The sequence below is a fragment of the Varroa destructor genome, unplaced genomic scaffold (assembly GCF_002443255.2).
Source record: "Varroa destructor unplaced genomic scaffold, Vdes_3.0 BEIS01000007.1, whole genome shotgun sequence".
In the NCBI taxonomy this organism is placed as follows: Eukaryota; Metazoa; Arthropoda; class Arachnida; order Mesostigmata; family Varroidae; genus Varroa; species Varroa destructor.
The window spans coordinates 17,106,916-17,120,603 of record NW_019211460.1 but is presented as its reverse complement, the minus strand read 5'-3'; the positions used below and the strand labels follow the sequence as shown (position 1 = coordinate 17,120,603).

At 41.2% G+C, this 13,688-nt stretch overlaps 1 protein-coding gene and 1 long non-coding RNA gene across 3 annotated transcripts in view; one reads left to right on the top strand and one right to left on the bottom strand.

Annotated features, from left to right (window-relative positions):
* Nucleotides 1–6,702, bottom strand: part of kkv (hyaluronan synthase-like protein kkv) — a 133,282-nt gene extending 126,580 nt beyond the window's left edge. Inside the window, exon 1 of one of the 2 annotated variants that reach the window (XM_022814597.2) lies at nt 6,562–6,702. In XM_022814597.2, coding sequence (XP_022670332.1) covers nt 6,562–6,671 — 110 coding nt within the window. In that variant the 5' untranslated portion in view covers nt 6,672–6,702. Of the gene's footprint in view, nt 1–5,634; nt 5,769–6,561 lie in introns of those variants that run through there. The other variant, XM_086975892.1, reaches the window with a different exon arrangement.
* Nucleotides 6,063–11,232, top strand: LOC147754392 (uncharacterized). Its single transcript, XR_015317857.1, has 3 exons — nt 6,063–6,202; nt 6,569–8,619; nt 10,456–11,232. It is a non-coding gene; the product is annotated as an uncharacterized LOC147754392 (long non-coding RNA).
* Nucleotides 11,233–13,688: the final 2,456 nt, after the last annotated feature.

Sequence of the window (13,688 nt, the reverse complement as noted above, 5' to 3'; positions counted from 1 at the left end):
AGAATCGATATATATATATATATATTAGGGGAACATTCTATAATGTTCTTTCTCGGACGCCTAAAAGTGCTTGTATTAGCGAAACTTTTCATCAGGACATCTCTGCATTTTACGTTCAAGCCCAGGCGTTGGTCGATTGACAGGGCTATGATGGCTGTCACACCTTGTTTGAACGTCTTTTAGGGCAGTTTCTACGAATCGCTGTTTACAACATGAAGCCGACTGCGGATGCTTATGTCATTTCGGTCTTCATCTTTCGCTGCATTTTCGTTGTACTCTTACCGCTTATTTTCTCCCAGTTTCCTTATCTCTCTTCGCTCATGCCGGTCGTCGCTCATGGCGATGGACTTCGTTCAGGACTCAGATGTCGCTCAATCCACCACGCTTTGCTCAAAAACCAAAGCCCGATAAGGCGTTAATTGTCACCGTCTCTCCAGACGAGTTTTCAGAAAGACGCTGCTGAGCTAGGTGATAAGAACAGGACCTTGCGTCTAGGACTGCACCAGGTGCCCACTCAGATGAAGACCAGGCGAAAGTAGGCGAATGGATGCATTGCTAGTTGCAAGGGCCGTTTGTTTCTTTCGACAGATCAATGCATTACCGTTACTATTCTAACTAGCTCTTATCTGTTTTCATATGGCTTCCTCATTGATCGTTTAATTACTATGTGTCTATTATGAAACGTTTCAGTTGATGTAAATCATAGTCGCGTGCAATCAGTCGATACCCATACTATTCGCTACTTGCCCGGCTTCTTCATCCTGCCCCTGGATATACGCCTGCGCTCTCCTGTATACGCCCGGCAAAAGCCTATGTACAGGTATGGCGTTATTTATAATAGATTAACCTTGGTAATAATTGGGTTGAGCAGACGCAACAGCCTTTACTGGAGCCACTCCCGTAACAGCCGTAAGCAATCATCATACACGTATCGTATAATGCCGTAGAAACTCACTTTCGTGAAGACACACATATTTGCCGAATGAGTCTGTGCTTACTCGCGTTGTAAAAACGTGTAATTTTTATCGACATTGGATTAATTATCATAGGAGAAGCTGTACATCTTCTCCTAGCATTTTATGGCTTAATCCAGCTAGGCAAATATTTACTGCTTAGAAATTGAGGGGAGGTCTTCGACTTGAACAAAGCCGGGTTGGCAATATGACTTCAAGAGATTTGTTTCATCGATAATTTCTTTGCAAAGCTGATTAGTCGGTTCTCCCGTTAAGCGATTAGGTACTCCTCGCTTTACATAAACGTCGTCAAGTAAATGTGAACGCTCTGTTGCAGACGAAACTCTCTAGCTTAAAACAATTGGTTGCTATCTAGCTTCAATAGCTTACTCAGAGGCACTCACAACCAATGCTCTGATATCGGCCGTCAGCCGAAAAGCGCCCAAACGTATCGGATGCCCAATGCGATTTGTGCGTGTCGCTTGAAACTGCCCTGCACATTTTTTTACAATCAATATATGCAGTACCGAACGAGTGAGAGTACAATGGCGGCAAAAATTAAACAAACGGTGATCAAACTCCATAAATAACGCAATAATAGCTATGGTACCTGTTTGTTCATTTCAGCTGGCATTGTCTCTACCGACAAATCATCATCTTCAGCGCTGCTCTGATCCTGGTGATTTTGAGAACTCGTGAAGTAGCTTATCCACAATATTACCTGTCTCTTGTATTGTCAAAGCAGACGAGTCTATGCGCCATACATACATACATATGTATGTATATGTACTATCGGAAGGCTATCAGGCTATACCATTAAACTAGCTCATTTACTACTAAGTAAAATCACTCAAACCAGGTCCTGTTCTATTGAAAACTTTAATTTAGCCAAACCTAGCCTTTCAAGTAGGTTCTGTCTCGACTAAAAATGAACGAAGATAATGAATATGAATACAATGTATTTAGGCGTCGTACCATACGCATTGTGCTAATCAAAGGTCAGGTCAGTTTTGGCCGTTCTGTTGATTCTTAGTTAGAACTCAAAAATAAGAACCTGCCCGGTAACGCTACCATAATTTTTATTTATGAATTTATATAAAGTTACCTTGTCGTCGATTGGTTTACGTTATTCACGCTATTATTCTATGCTTATGTATCTGATGTGTTACCAAGTTCCGTTATGGTTCGCTATGTAAAGCTATTGTAAAGTTACGGCCAATAAGGTTCAGCTCCGGAAGTTACCAAGAGCAAGGACACCGACACTTCGATGCTGTCTTGTTTTTTTCGTACGCTTTCGTTTCGCGTAGAAGTTGCCTCACTCGCTAAAGTAGAAAGGTTCAATACACGATTTAGTTTATCGAACGGTGGAACCCAGTTAAATTAATTTACAAAATTGAAGTGTTTTTCATTTCATGGAAGAAATTTGCGTATCCAGATGTGCCGGCGTGTAGCCGTTGTAACGATCCCGCTCAAACGCCGTCGTCGTCGCCATCACATACTGAAGCTGTATTCAGAAGATTACCGATAAGTATAATAATATTATTGTTATTATTATGGGGCTAATAAGTAGTACCATTATCGATCATGTCGGAGAATGGCATCAATAAATTATGGGCAAAATCAATCTTACATTACAAAACAACACGATTCGTTTCTATATTCCGAATATATCATGAACTTGGTACCGAACAACTGGACATTTTCTGTACGAGATAATAACATTCGATTAAATCCAAATAGAAATTTTACTCGCAAACGATCGATCAAATGATTTCTCATAGCGAACTTTTACTTATGCACACCGTCTAGCGTTGTAGCAAATTGAGATTGTGCTGACAAGGTCAACCTGCTATTGTTTAATATATTAAGGCTATTGACGACCCCCCCCCCCCCCCCGATGTGCCGACAGCCCAGTACGTTAGCCAATTTGATACACAGTGTAAATTCTTAAATAAATGTTGGTTCTATTGATTTCTGTAGGCGTATGAGTTAATGTATCAACGCACGACCGAGTCGCTGAGGGAGCTGCTTTCCTTTTAGATCTGATTGCATGCGGCCCAAGTTTGGGACTTAGTCGCCCCAGACAGATGAAATAATGATGTAGAGTACGATAATTACCATTACTGGACCGCTATCTTCGTTCTTCCTCCTTCTGAGGCTCGGAATTGCTTCGGAACGTAACTTCGAATTTTTCGGAAAACAACACAAGCAGGGTTGTTTCGTTCTTTTTACTCTTCTCCCGCGTCTTGAACTCCCTGACGGAAAACTCATAATGATAATGGTAGTGATAGCACAGAAGCTTGAGATGACTCGAAATCTACTAGCATTTTTTTATTTACCATTCTTGGACCTCACCACCTGACCGCTTTTGATAATTAAGCGAAGTCAAAACCGTTACAGGACTTCGCTGTCCATACAGAGCCCGCTATTTATTCAGACCGATAACTCGAAGGATGCAATGCGTCTAACGCACGCGGCATTTACTAAAACCTCAATGTATCACGTATATAAGATCAAGCTACTGTCTTTGTTGCATTTGTGCTTATAGACTCAAAGCAACAAGAAGTCTGTTGTGGAATCAGGTGCCACAGCATCAGAGTGATTGGCTCCGACCAAACTATATATACGAGTACTGAACTAGCGTACACTTGCAGCTGACACGTATGTTCAACGTATTCTCAATTTAATTACACTGTAATAATTTATAATAGTTTCCGCTTCTTATCTCATGATATGGCCATTTGTCAACTTACTGAATCAGAAGAATTTCGCAGTCTCATAAAAGCTAGATATTTTCACATGAGAGCATAATTTTACCCATCGAAAACTCGTCAAGGTTAAGCCTTGATCTACTATAGAAAAAAATTATATATATATATATTAGTTATTCTGCCATACACATCATTTAGACACGAACAGTCGGGAACACAAACACGTAGTGAATTGGTTTCCCCATCGATACGCTTTTTAGTTCTATTTACAGATTTCAATGTAATTAGAAAAGCTAAGGGCAAAAGTTTGATACACTTTGAGAACTAAGGATATGTTTCCTTAGCTACGATGCGATTAACTCTACCGTACAGCGCCATTAGTTGATTTTGTTTGACATTGCATTATGAGACCTCTATGCCATTGAATTGAACGCGGTCAGAAGAACGTGGCAATATAAATCACACGCATCACGCACACGTAAGGGATCGTCTGTTCTACGAAGCTAACACCACATCCCATGAATCTAGACTCGATACATTCAATATGAAATTCAAATCAATATTATCAGGCCAGAGCAGTAATTAATACGCGCTTCTTAACTCCCGCTGGCACCCCCGCACATGTGATGCAGTAAACACAGACGAATTAGTTTATCGGAGACTACTAAGTCGGTTTCGCTACTCTACCTATTATAGCCTTCTAAGTTGTCCGTCAAACACTGCTAAATCGATTAGTCCAGATCAACTTGGGCCCAGTTACCACTGCTCTGCCCTTCCTCACTGGTACCTCCGTCAAAACAGCCCAGACAATTATTTTGCCGAGTGTGGTGATGAGTCTTAGGGCTAGTGCTGTGCCCTCTCTAACTGAAACCTGTCTTTGAACATCAAGGTGCTAAGCTCTCAAAGACGCTAACCTCCTCACCTAAGCCGGCTCTTACTTACGCGGGCAGGCCGTCAAACAGGTTGCTGGTAAACGATCCATTGTTTTTTTCATACATTCGAACAAACTGTGTTCTATAGAGAGCCCAGTCATATGCAAAAAAAAAAAAAAAGGTATACGCATAAACCTTCTTCACAACATTAATACTATAAAGTAAACCCTAGAGTTCGTAGTTTGATATAGTTTTATACTAATGAAAAAGCAACGATAGCATATTATCGGTAGGGGTTTACTATTACCTTTAGGCAACATCCATTTGGATTTAAAACTTAATCAATACAACCTCTTTGCATGTTCATTTTAATATTATCACAACGATATTGCCAAAGGTAAATTCATTGGCCGCTTGGTGCTTCACACGACTACGCGGAAAGTAAGAAGGAACAAATCTGCACGCCACACGAGCTCACTTAAATTCCAATAGTGTATATTTATACATAAATGATCTTGTCTATATATTATAATGAGCATCTGCCTAACCACTGAAGATCCGCAAACCAGCAATTTCTTTCGCTGCTTTGGATAAATGTCAGAAATCCTAAACGCGCGTCTGGTCCCGTCTGTCTAGAGACAATATGCGTTATGTCGTTCATCTGAAGGCTCGCATGTTAGTTTTCTTCCGCAATATACAGGGCGTAGATACAGTGTATCTATTGGAGAATTCGGGGACAGGTAAACAAAGCTCTCGCGGCCCTTTTTCTAGTCCTGAGATGACGTTAGTACGCGGGCATAGCACGAGACTAGGTAAAAGACATGGCCCGCTACGGGAGGACATTCGCAATTGTTGTGCGATCGTCCCTAAGTCGTTTGGACTTCGCACCCAACGCGATGAAAGCAGTGGATGCGATGACCCTCGACCCGTCGCTCGTTTCCATTACAGAGTCAGGGCATCCATAACTGCATAAACGATATAACACTACATCACGGAGATCATCTTGTAGCCCTATTTAATATCTCCGGAGAAAAAGGATAAGACACAAAGACAAGCCTTCGAACGTACACGGAGACACTTTTTCGTTCACTTACGCACCTGTAGAATCTAAGTGATACCCTGATCCTAACCTCGTGTAAAGTACGAGGTTTAACTATAAGCTGCAACACCATATTGACAGGCGTGAACATGTAGACTTTCTGTACACGCAAGTGACAAGCTGTCCGCGTAAAAGATTTAGCAGTCAAAAGTTAAATCCGCTGCAACCAACACAAAGTCCTACGTCTGTATAGAAAATGACGTTCCTGTCATCCCAGGCCAAAGAAAACGTAATTTACGCTCGAATAGCAGCAATAATTGCGTCCGTATATTCGGAAGGACCTATCCGGCCTAAGTCTATTTAAGCTAAGAGCTAGTTTGTTGTGCGCGTGACTGTGTTTACAACTATCGTTCACTTTGAAGTAAGTGATTGACCAGCTAAGCGAACGCCGAACGTTTACTGCAGATGACGTATTTTAGCGTCGTTTTAAAACGTGACAACAAATATGAAGCTAGAAAAATGGCGAGCTGCGTAATGAGGCGTAATTTTAATTGCTTAATAGCTATTTGATAGTACTGTATAGCTGTGTATGAAGGAGGTGACTGACTCAAAATGCAAAACACTGAGGTAGGTCTTCAAGAGAGTTTCATTATCATAACACAACGCATGGTTTCCGATATGAGATACTGTAGCATCGATAATGCCCCTCGATCACCCCTGCACAAGATCAAAGAACATGACAACTTTATCTTGAAACAGAACCCTGTTTCTAATTTGTTTTGTTGTTCGTTAGCGAGTATTATATAAATTACGTAGCTGATTTGATAATTTCGAGTTTTCATAGGAAACAGAGAGCTAGTTTGTGATGCTTTAAAAACTCGTCATGTGATGTTTGGGCAGCGATTCAAACATGAACATGTTCGTGAATATGGCACTCACTGGTAAGTCAGGCAAAAACGCAAAAATTTATTTAAAATATAACGAACCTTCCAGCGTAAAGCGGAATGCTCGGATCGTCATCGTCTTCATAGTCAACGTCGTTCGCTGGGGGCTGCCCAGAAAAAATGCCATCCTTCGAACCGTACTTCTGGCTCATTCTTCGAAATCAAAGATTTTCTCCGGAAACGAAGATGAAGGTGCGGACGGGTCGGAGACGGACGCCGAGTGAGAGCCCAGGCCTTCGCTTGGCCCGGAATCCTTACTCCTGCAATCGACGTAAGAGTGAAAGTAACATGTGAGACACGCTTAGCCAAAAAGTAGAAAACAACGCAAAGGCCGCGAAAGACGTTAAACATAGCATAGAAGTAACAGGGATTCTGGCACTCGTTGAAAAAAATAACTGATATGTATAGCGGAAAGTGTACATGGACGATAATAAACTTTCAAACAACTCATTCAAATGTCGATAACACTTCGCAGCTTTTTGGCCTTAACAGGAGCCTCAGCAACGTGTAAAACCACCTGTAGAACACTTCATACTTAAAATAATAACAACACGATTAGCAGCAAGTTACGACTGGATTAGGATAACACATTCTTATATCAATAATAATAACGCAGAACTCACAAGCATTGTCACGAAGACAACATCTTTAACGCTTCAAAATGATCATCACTACCAAAAGGGACATCGCCATTGGAACCCGATTAACGGTAGCAATAACCTTTATAAATGTAACCCGAGCGAGAGTAAGTCCTATAGCAGATACGAGTGCCTGTTTACCTCAAAGGATGTATGAAAAGGACTTTTATCTTGGTCAGGTATGCAAGGCGCTATTATATTCTGTTTTACCGAATAGTTAAAAGGCCCTGAAATCGTTCATTATCATAGTTGTTTACAAAGATACATTTACAGCAGCGCTATGACTAATGCTTTATTTATTAAGTTTAGTCTTTAAATAGTGTGAGTTGGCATCGCAAAGCTAAACTGTTGTCGGACTATGCAGTTTATTTCTTTGTACAATAAATGATAAATATTGATCAGACCGCAGACCGCCGGACTCAGCTAGCTATTCCAAAAATAAGATCTCTTCCTCCCTGATGGTGGCAGTAATTGTGATGATCGGAAGTAAACTTTATCGTGTATATGATGAACTTTGGGCTACTGGAATAAAGGAATAATTGGAAGAAGGATAAAATAAGTCTGAAGTGAACTTTAAAGGAATATGTTCTACATCCACAACAAGGTTCAGCTTCTAACTGTGCACACGATATATATATATATATATATAGGTGTCGCATAATCTATGCAGTTTGTATTAAGTTTTAGTGGACATAACGGCAAAGATACGCCTCAGGCAATCAATATCTTTGTCCTTGGATTGCTTTCTTCGTCTCTCTCGCCTTCTCCATCCCAGCCATAGGCCAATATTGACTGAGTGACAAAATGCTCGTGGCACTTACGTTTCTATATCAGAGCACAAAAGACAAGAGGTTTGCCCCTCCAGCCCCCCCCCCAAGCAGTTTGAGACGACTTGTGCATCGTGATCTGTCGTTTCCTCGTCTTTGCTACTGGTTTCTGCGCTGCTCCCGCACTGCCTTCTGATTCTGCTCTCAGCCATCCCCTAGTAAAAAGCGTTGCCTCCGGGCTAACAGGAGCGCTTGACATGGGGCTGGACTCGAAGCCAGCCCATCATCGAAGGCGCGCTGCAACTGTCTCCTAGGCAGAACGGGCTTCCATTGTGTTCCTGCGTTGCAGCAAATATAAAGAGCTTTTTGTTTTTTGCCTTTTCTTCTTTTCCTGGAACGAGTCCGCGAGGGAACAGAGCAAAAAACATTTCTAGGTGTCGCAATCCCCGAGGATTTCTGTGGAATGATGAAAGGTGCGAGCCAGCGCAGTGGCGTTTTGCCACGATAACTTCAATCGCCAATACTGCCGCCGATACCATCGAACGTGGCGACGTGTCGCATAGTACATCATACTGAGACAGGGCAAGTTTGACCGTCCTGCGAGGCCAGGAGAGAAACGCCTACGTTTGCCCTCACTGCAGAAAGCTGGAAGAAAACATCTGAGTGTACGCGAAGCATGAAACGGCCAGAATGAGGTAGGCAAAGGCCAAAGGCAAATCCGAGCAATTGTTTTTACATGTTTTCAAGTATAGCTACTATCATTCCCGTATTATATATTGCACAAAGCTATCTAATGATAGTAATTCGTAATGTTTATGCCGTGCATAGTATAGTTATCGTTCGTATATTTTATAGGATAAAAATCACGATACAGCAGTGAGCAATATTTGTGGCGAAATGCGAGGGTACATATAATAATGTTTAATTTCAGCGTTTAATTTCATAAACATCGACGATATATATAGAAATTTTACTGACGTGAACAATATTTACAATCAATTCATATAGATATAGAAGAATACTATTATCTCTGTCGCATTAACATATAAAGCTGTCAAATTCTAATATAGCATCCTGCCTATTTTAAAGTTGGCAAAGCGTTATGTGCCAATTGGATGGCAGTAGCAATTTTAGTTCCGCGTTTGAGATTAAATTTTTGCGCGCTCGAACGAAACGATGACGCCACCTATCACTTCAGAGAGATATGACGTTACTCGGCAGTATAACGAAACAGTTATGTCACACGCTGTATCTACTTAGAAAAACAATTTTGCTTTAGCTTGCGCTCATTTGTGATGTTGTCGTACTTAACAGTCAGCGTCTCATCTTTCTCTGCCTATTTGCGATAGATTGTTTTTAAGTGTGCAAATCTGTAATGTGGTTTCATAGTGAGGTAGATCTATTTAGACATGGTCAAGAATAGTGAGAACTTCCTAGTTGGATTATGTATGGGCCAGTCAGCCTATTCGGTCGAAACTCTGAGGTCGTTCGTGAAGTTCATATAAATGTGATACATTAGATCGGTTCGTCTTAAGCACGGAAGCTCAACTCGTTCTACGGATTTGCATATAAAAGAAAATGAAGTCACATTCTACCATTTAGAATTCATATCAGTAGCTTCCATTGCCAACGTGCTGCATTTCTTTTAGCGAAAGCCCACCTCTGGAAGCAAGTCAAATGATGAGTTAATAAATCAATTAGCCACATAATACCAAATTCACTCTTGCTTTTTATTGTTGCACGTTAATGTTAACATGCCGTGCATGTTACGTATGTTGTTATTATTATTATATTAGAGCTTCAGTTTTTATCGGCACATAACTAAGACTTTCACGGCAAGAGGAAGCTACATGAAATCTAAAGCTTTGCCTTCTGCTGTTCAAAATTAGTACTAATATATTTATTACACTGCTAATAACGATGTGGTATTAACTCACAATGGTTACACAAAAATTGGCCACACAATACTTAACCTCCAGCTTGAAGATATCCCATTCAGACACCCCATTGATATCAGGGCTGGGAAACGTACTGGGTATTCTGTTAAATTTCTCGGTCCAATCTATCTGCCTGTAAGATTACTCTCGAGACATACTCTTATATCACGACAATAGCATGCAAGTAGTCCTTCCTGTTGAAGATGAAATTTGCCATCTTCATCAAAATACTCCCACACGTCTTTGCAGCAAATTCAAGTAATTGGCACCAGTCACTGTTCTGTTAAAAATAAATAGTCCATCTAAAGTAGTATATATTTTTCCCATTCCAAATGTCGAAGATTGTTGATTGGTGCAACTTGGTCATTTTCATGATCAAACGAATTGTCGTTGACTCTCTTTTACGTCCATTTATTTTAGAGATAAAGGCTCAAGGATACACATACGTATGTACGTGCAGACATCAGCCGAAATATCTATTATATCGGTTCTATGAAGAAAACTGGACCCTAACGGCATTCTAGACTGCTAACGACAGACATAATCAGAAATTGCGTCTTTGTTTTTCATTTGAAATCTACCTGTGTGTTTCAGTTGGCGCACAACGTACTGCCACTAGCCACAGCGGCATCGCCATTATGCTTAGCGGCGCGCCGTTCTCTGAGAGACGCAAAAGCGCATCTGATGAAATTGAAGTATCGGCATCAATCGGCACGAAAGACAGCGAATGTAGGACACATCACTAGCCATCGATCGGTCAAGGAGATGTTTAGCCTAAATTTTTTTAGAAACAGAGAGTATTTTTAATGGGTGTATCAGATCTCCGCGATTGTGGTATATGGCACTTGAGGCAATACGAATAAATATCACTCATTATTTAGTGAATACACGTATGCATGAACTTTCATAAGTTCCTGTAGCATCGTATGCGTCTGCATCATCGCTAGACAGAAAAATATCTTCAGCATCAGAGCTGTGCCCGACCAAACATTGACAAACGTCGTAGATACAAACGACTGTTACGGTAAGCACAGGCTCTAAACTTCGAGCCATCAGGAATGATAATGAACGCTTAAGCTGAGAATGCCAGTCGATTTATTGTCTGTGCATTGAAGCCTCATCTTTCACCAGATGCGGCTAATCGAAGCTCCGCAACTATATGAGATATAGAAATGCATGAGGTATACCTCAGTAGCTAAGAGCTGTCAAATGAACCACAACCTTCGAATGGAAGGTCCAACAGCTGCTCAAATAGGTATGACTACTGGGCGGACTACAAAAAATTATCGAAAATTCAGTTAGCGAAAACGCAGAAAACGGTATTGTCAAAGAGTCAATTAATAGAGGGAATAATCGTTCTGATTTTGAAAATGAGTTGTTTTTTTTTTACCTCAAATGATTAGCAGTCATGTGTTCTTATCTTTGTAATGGTAGTTACCTTATCGAATTAAGGTTCATGTCACAGGTAAAGTGGTGAACCAGCTAACTAGAACCACGGTGTCAACTGATTAGAGCCAACCAGGCGCAAGTTATCAGATTATCTATTACCGAGACATTCGATTCTGCAAATGAAAGCTGCAATTTTAGCCACTGTAATGTGAGCATTCTAAGAAGCAATTGCTTTTTTTTTCTTTATTGGATTTATTTAAATCGTAAATCGCGTTCAGTAAACTATATATATATATATATATATATAAAATAAGATATAAAATTAAGACTCTACAGGACATTTGCCCCACCCCTGTAGTACTTATTTTAATTTTTTTTAAATATCTTTTATTTTTTCACCCTTTATTCACTACAATGTTCCAAAAACGATACTTTCAGCATTTATTTCAATATATTTGCTTACTGAAGGCCACACATGTGTGAACCGACTGGGCGCAACCCCTATGTTTCATCTATAACCGACGCTGTTGTTTTCTTCGTTCTTCGAAAAACATACAGTGCCAGCATGGGACTGCGTGAGAACGCGCCATAGACTTCCAGAAGGTCCTAGCAAATTGTATCGTTACGAGTTTCGCTTGGGCAGGTAACTTAGGCCGACGAAGCCCAGCCGTACTTGGCCCAGTTCAGTGGCTTTCTTGTTCAAATTCTCTTGAGATTTGCTTGCAACTTTAGACCCACACACAAGCTCTCCCATGAGCCTAAAAAAGGATTTCGCGTCAGAGAGTAGCAATAAACTCTTTTTCAGGCATCATCGACGTAGAAAGCGTAATACGTTTAATACCATTTTTCTTGTGCCTAGTTCTTTGACCCTTTTATCGCCATTTCCTTTTACCCCTTTGCCGGATACTCCCTACTTTAGAGACCTCCACGGACTTTGTCAGATATTTTTATGTTTTAAATTATAGCTGTATTTGTGGGTGCAGAAACGGGAAAATATACAAATTCCTACAAGTTAAATATGTTTTGTCGATTTAGGTTAATATATATAATAGAATGAACACAAATTGATCGCACACATAAACCCTATTCAAACCCTTATAGATCCGTGCTACATTTTGTTGATAGTTTCACAGACTGGATATACTGTTGATTATTAGTCAAAATGAATGCTAAATCACTAATCAATCAGTCATAGTGCACACACTAATTCGTTGAGTGTCGATATTCTGAAGAACTAAACAAGGACCTTGTCACATATTTGTAATCAAACTGCTGACACACCAATAATCAGTCGTCTCTATCTGGTTCCATTCCTAAATATGCCCGCAGGAGCGAAATACCACCTTCAAAGCATCGATGTACTTAATACACGTTTCCCTTTCTCAGTTGAGGGCATTCCTAGCGATACGTGTCTACATATTATGTGAACATATATAGGTGTTTATGTTTTCAGAGGGCTCCTGTTAATTCCATATCCATATGCGTGACTCGGTAGCCGACAGAACTGGTATACCGGACTTGCATTTGAAGCAGCACCGATAAGTATCCTGTATAACTTACCAAGCGTAATGCCCCTTCTAAGCCCTCGGGCCATCTATCTCTCTTTGCTGAGGTTGCCGCTGCTGCCTCCATGCTCATTTGCTCACGGCAATTGGCTCTCCGATTCTACCGAGACGGGGATGTAGAGGAGAGCTTTCCTCGTATAGTTAAGCCGAAGGAAGTTTACAACGCTGGACACGAAACGACAGAACTTGTACAGGCCCGTTCTATGCTGGCCGGAAACTACGCGACCAGCACCTGGTCGTGGTCCTTTTCATCGTCCTTGTCCTAATTGAGACGTTCGTCTCCTAATCTCGGCTGACAGAAGAGACGCCGAACAAGGTTGACAGCCTGTGGCTCCCACAGTTTCATCGGTTGCTTTGCTCTCGGTTCTTTCAGGGCCTGCTACAATGTAAAGGGAATGATCGAGGATCGAACGAAAAGCTGAAGTCACTGAGCTGTAACATTCTACTCGGCATAGTACCTCATCAGAAATTCCCGAAACTTACCCGAAGCCCCATACCTACGCCATGCAGCACCAGCCCGCCTACTACCCTACTCTGTTTAGACGTCTTCCGAGTGCGTCTTCTGACCCCAACCGAAATCCGGCCACAGCGAGCCTAGACCGCGACTGCCAACTAAGTATGGCTGAGACGTGACCTCAGAGAGGAAGAATTAAAGAGTACTTGTTATCGAATCCAGATTCTGTTGCTAATACTAGCCCCTAGTGCCTTGCAACTAACTAACTTATGCAGTTAGCTCCCGGCTTCAGTGTAACAAGTACGTACCAGAAAATGGTCAAGGTAAGGGGAGTGATTGAAGCAATGTCATTTGCTATATTCGAAATTTAGCCAGCTGCGTCGGCTTCGAAAATGAAACAGTAGTCCTCGGGAATGTTC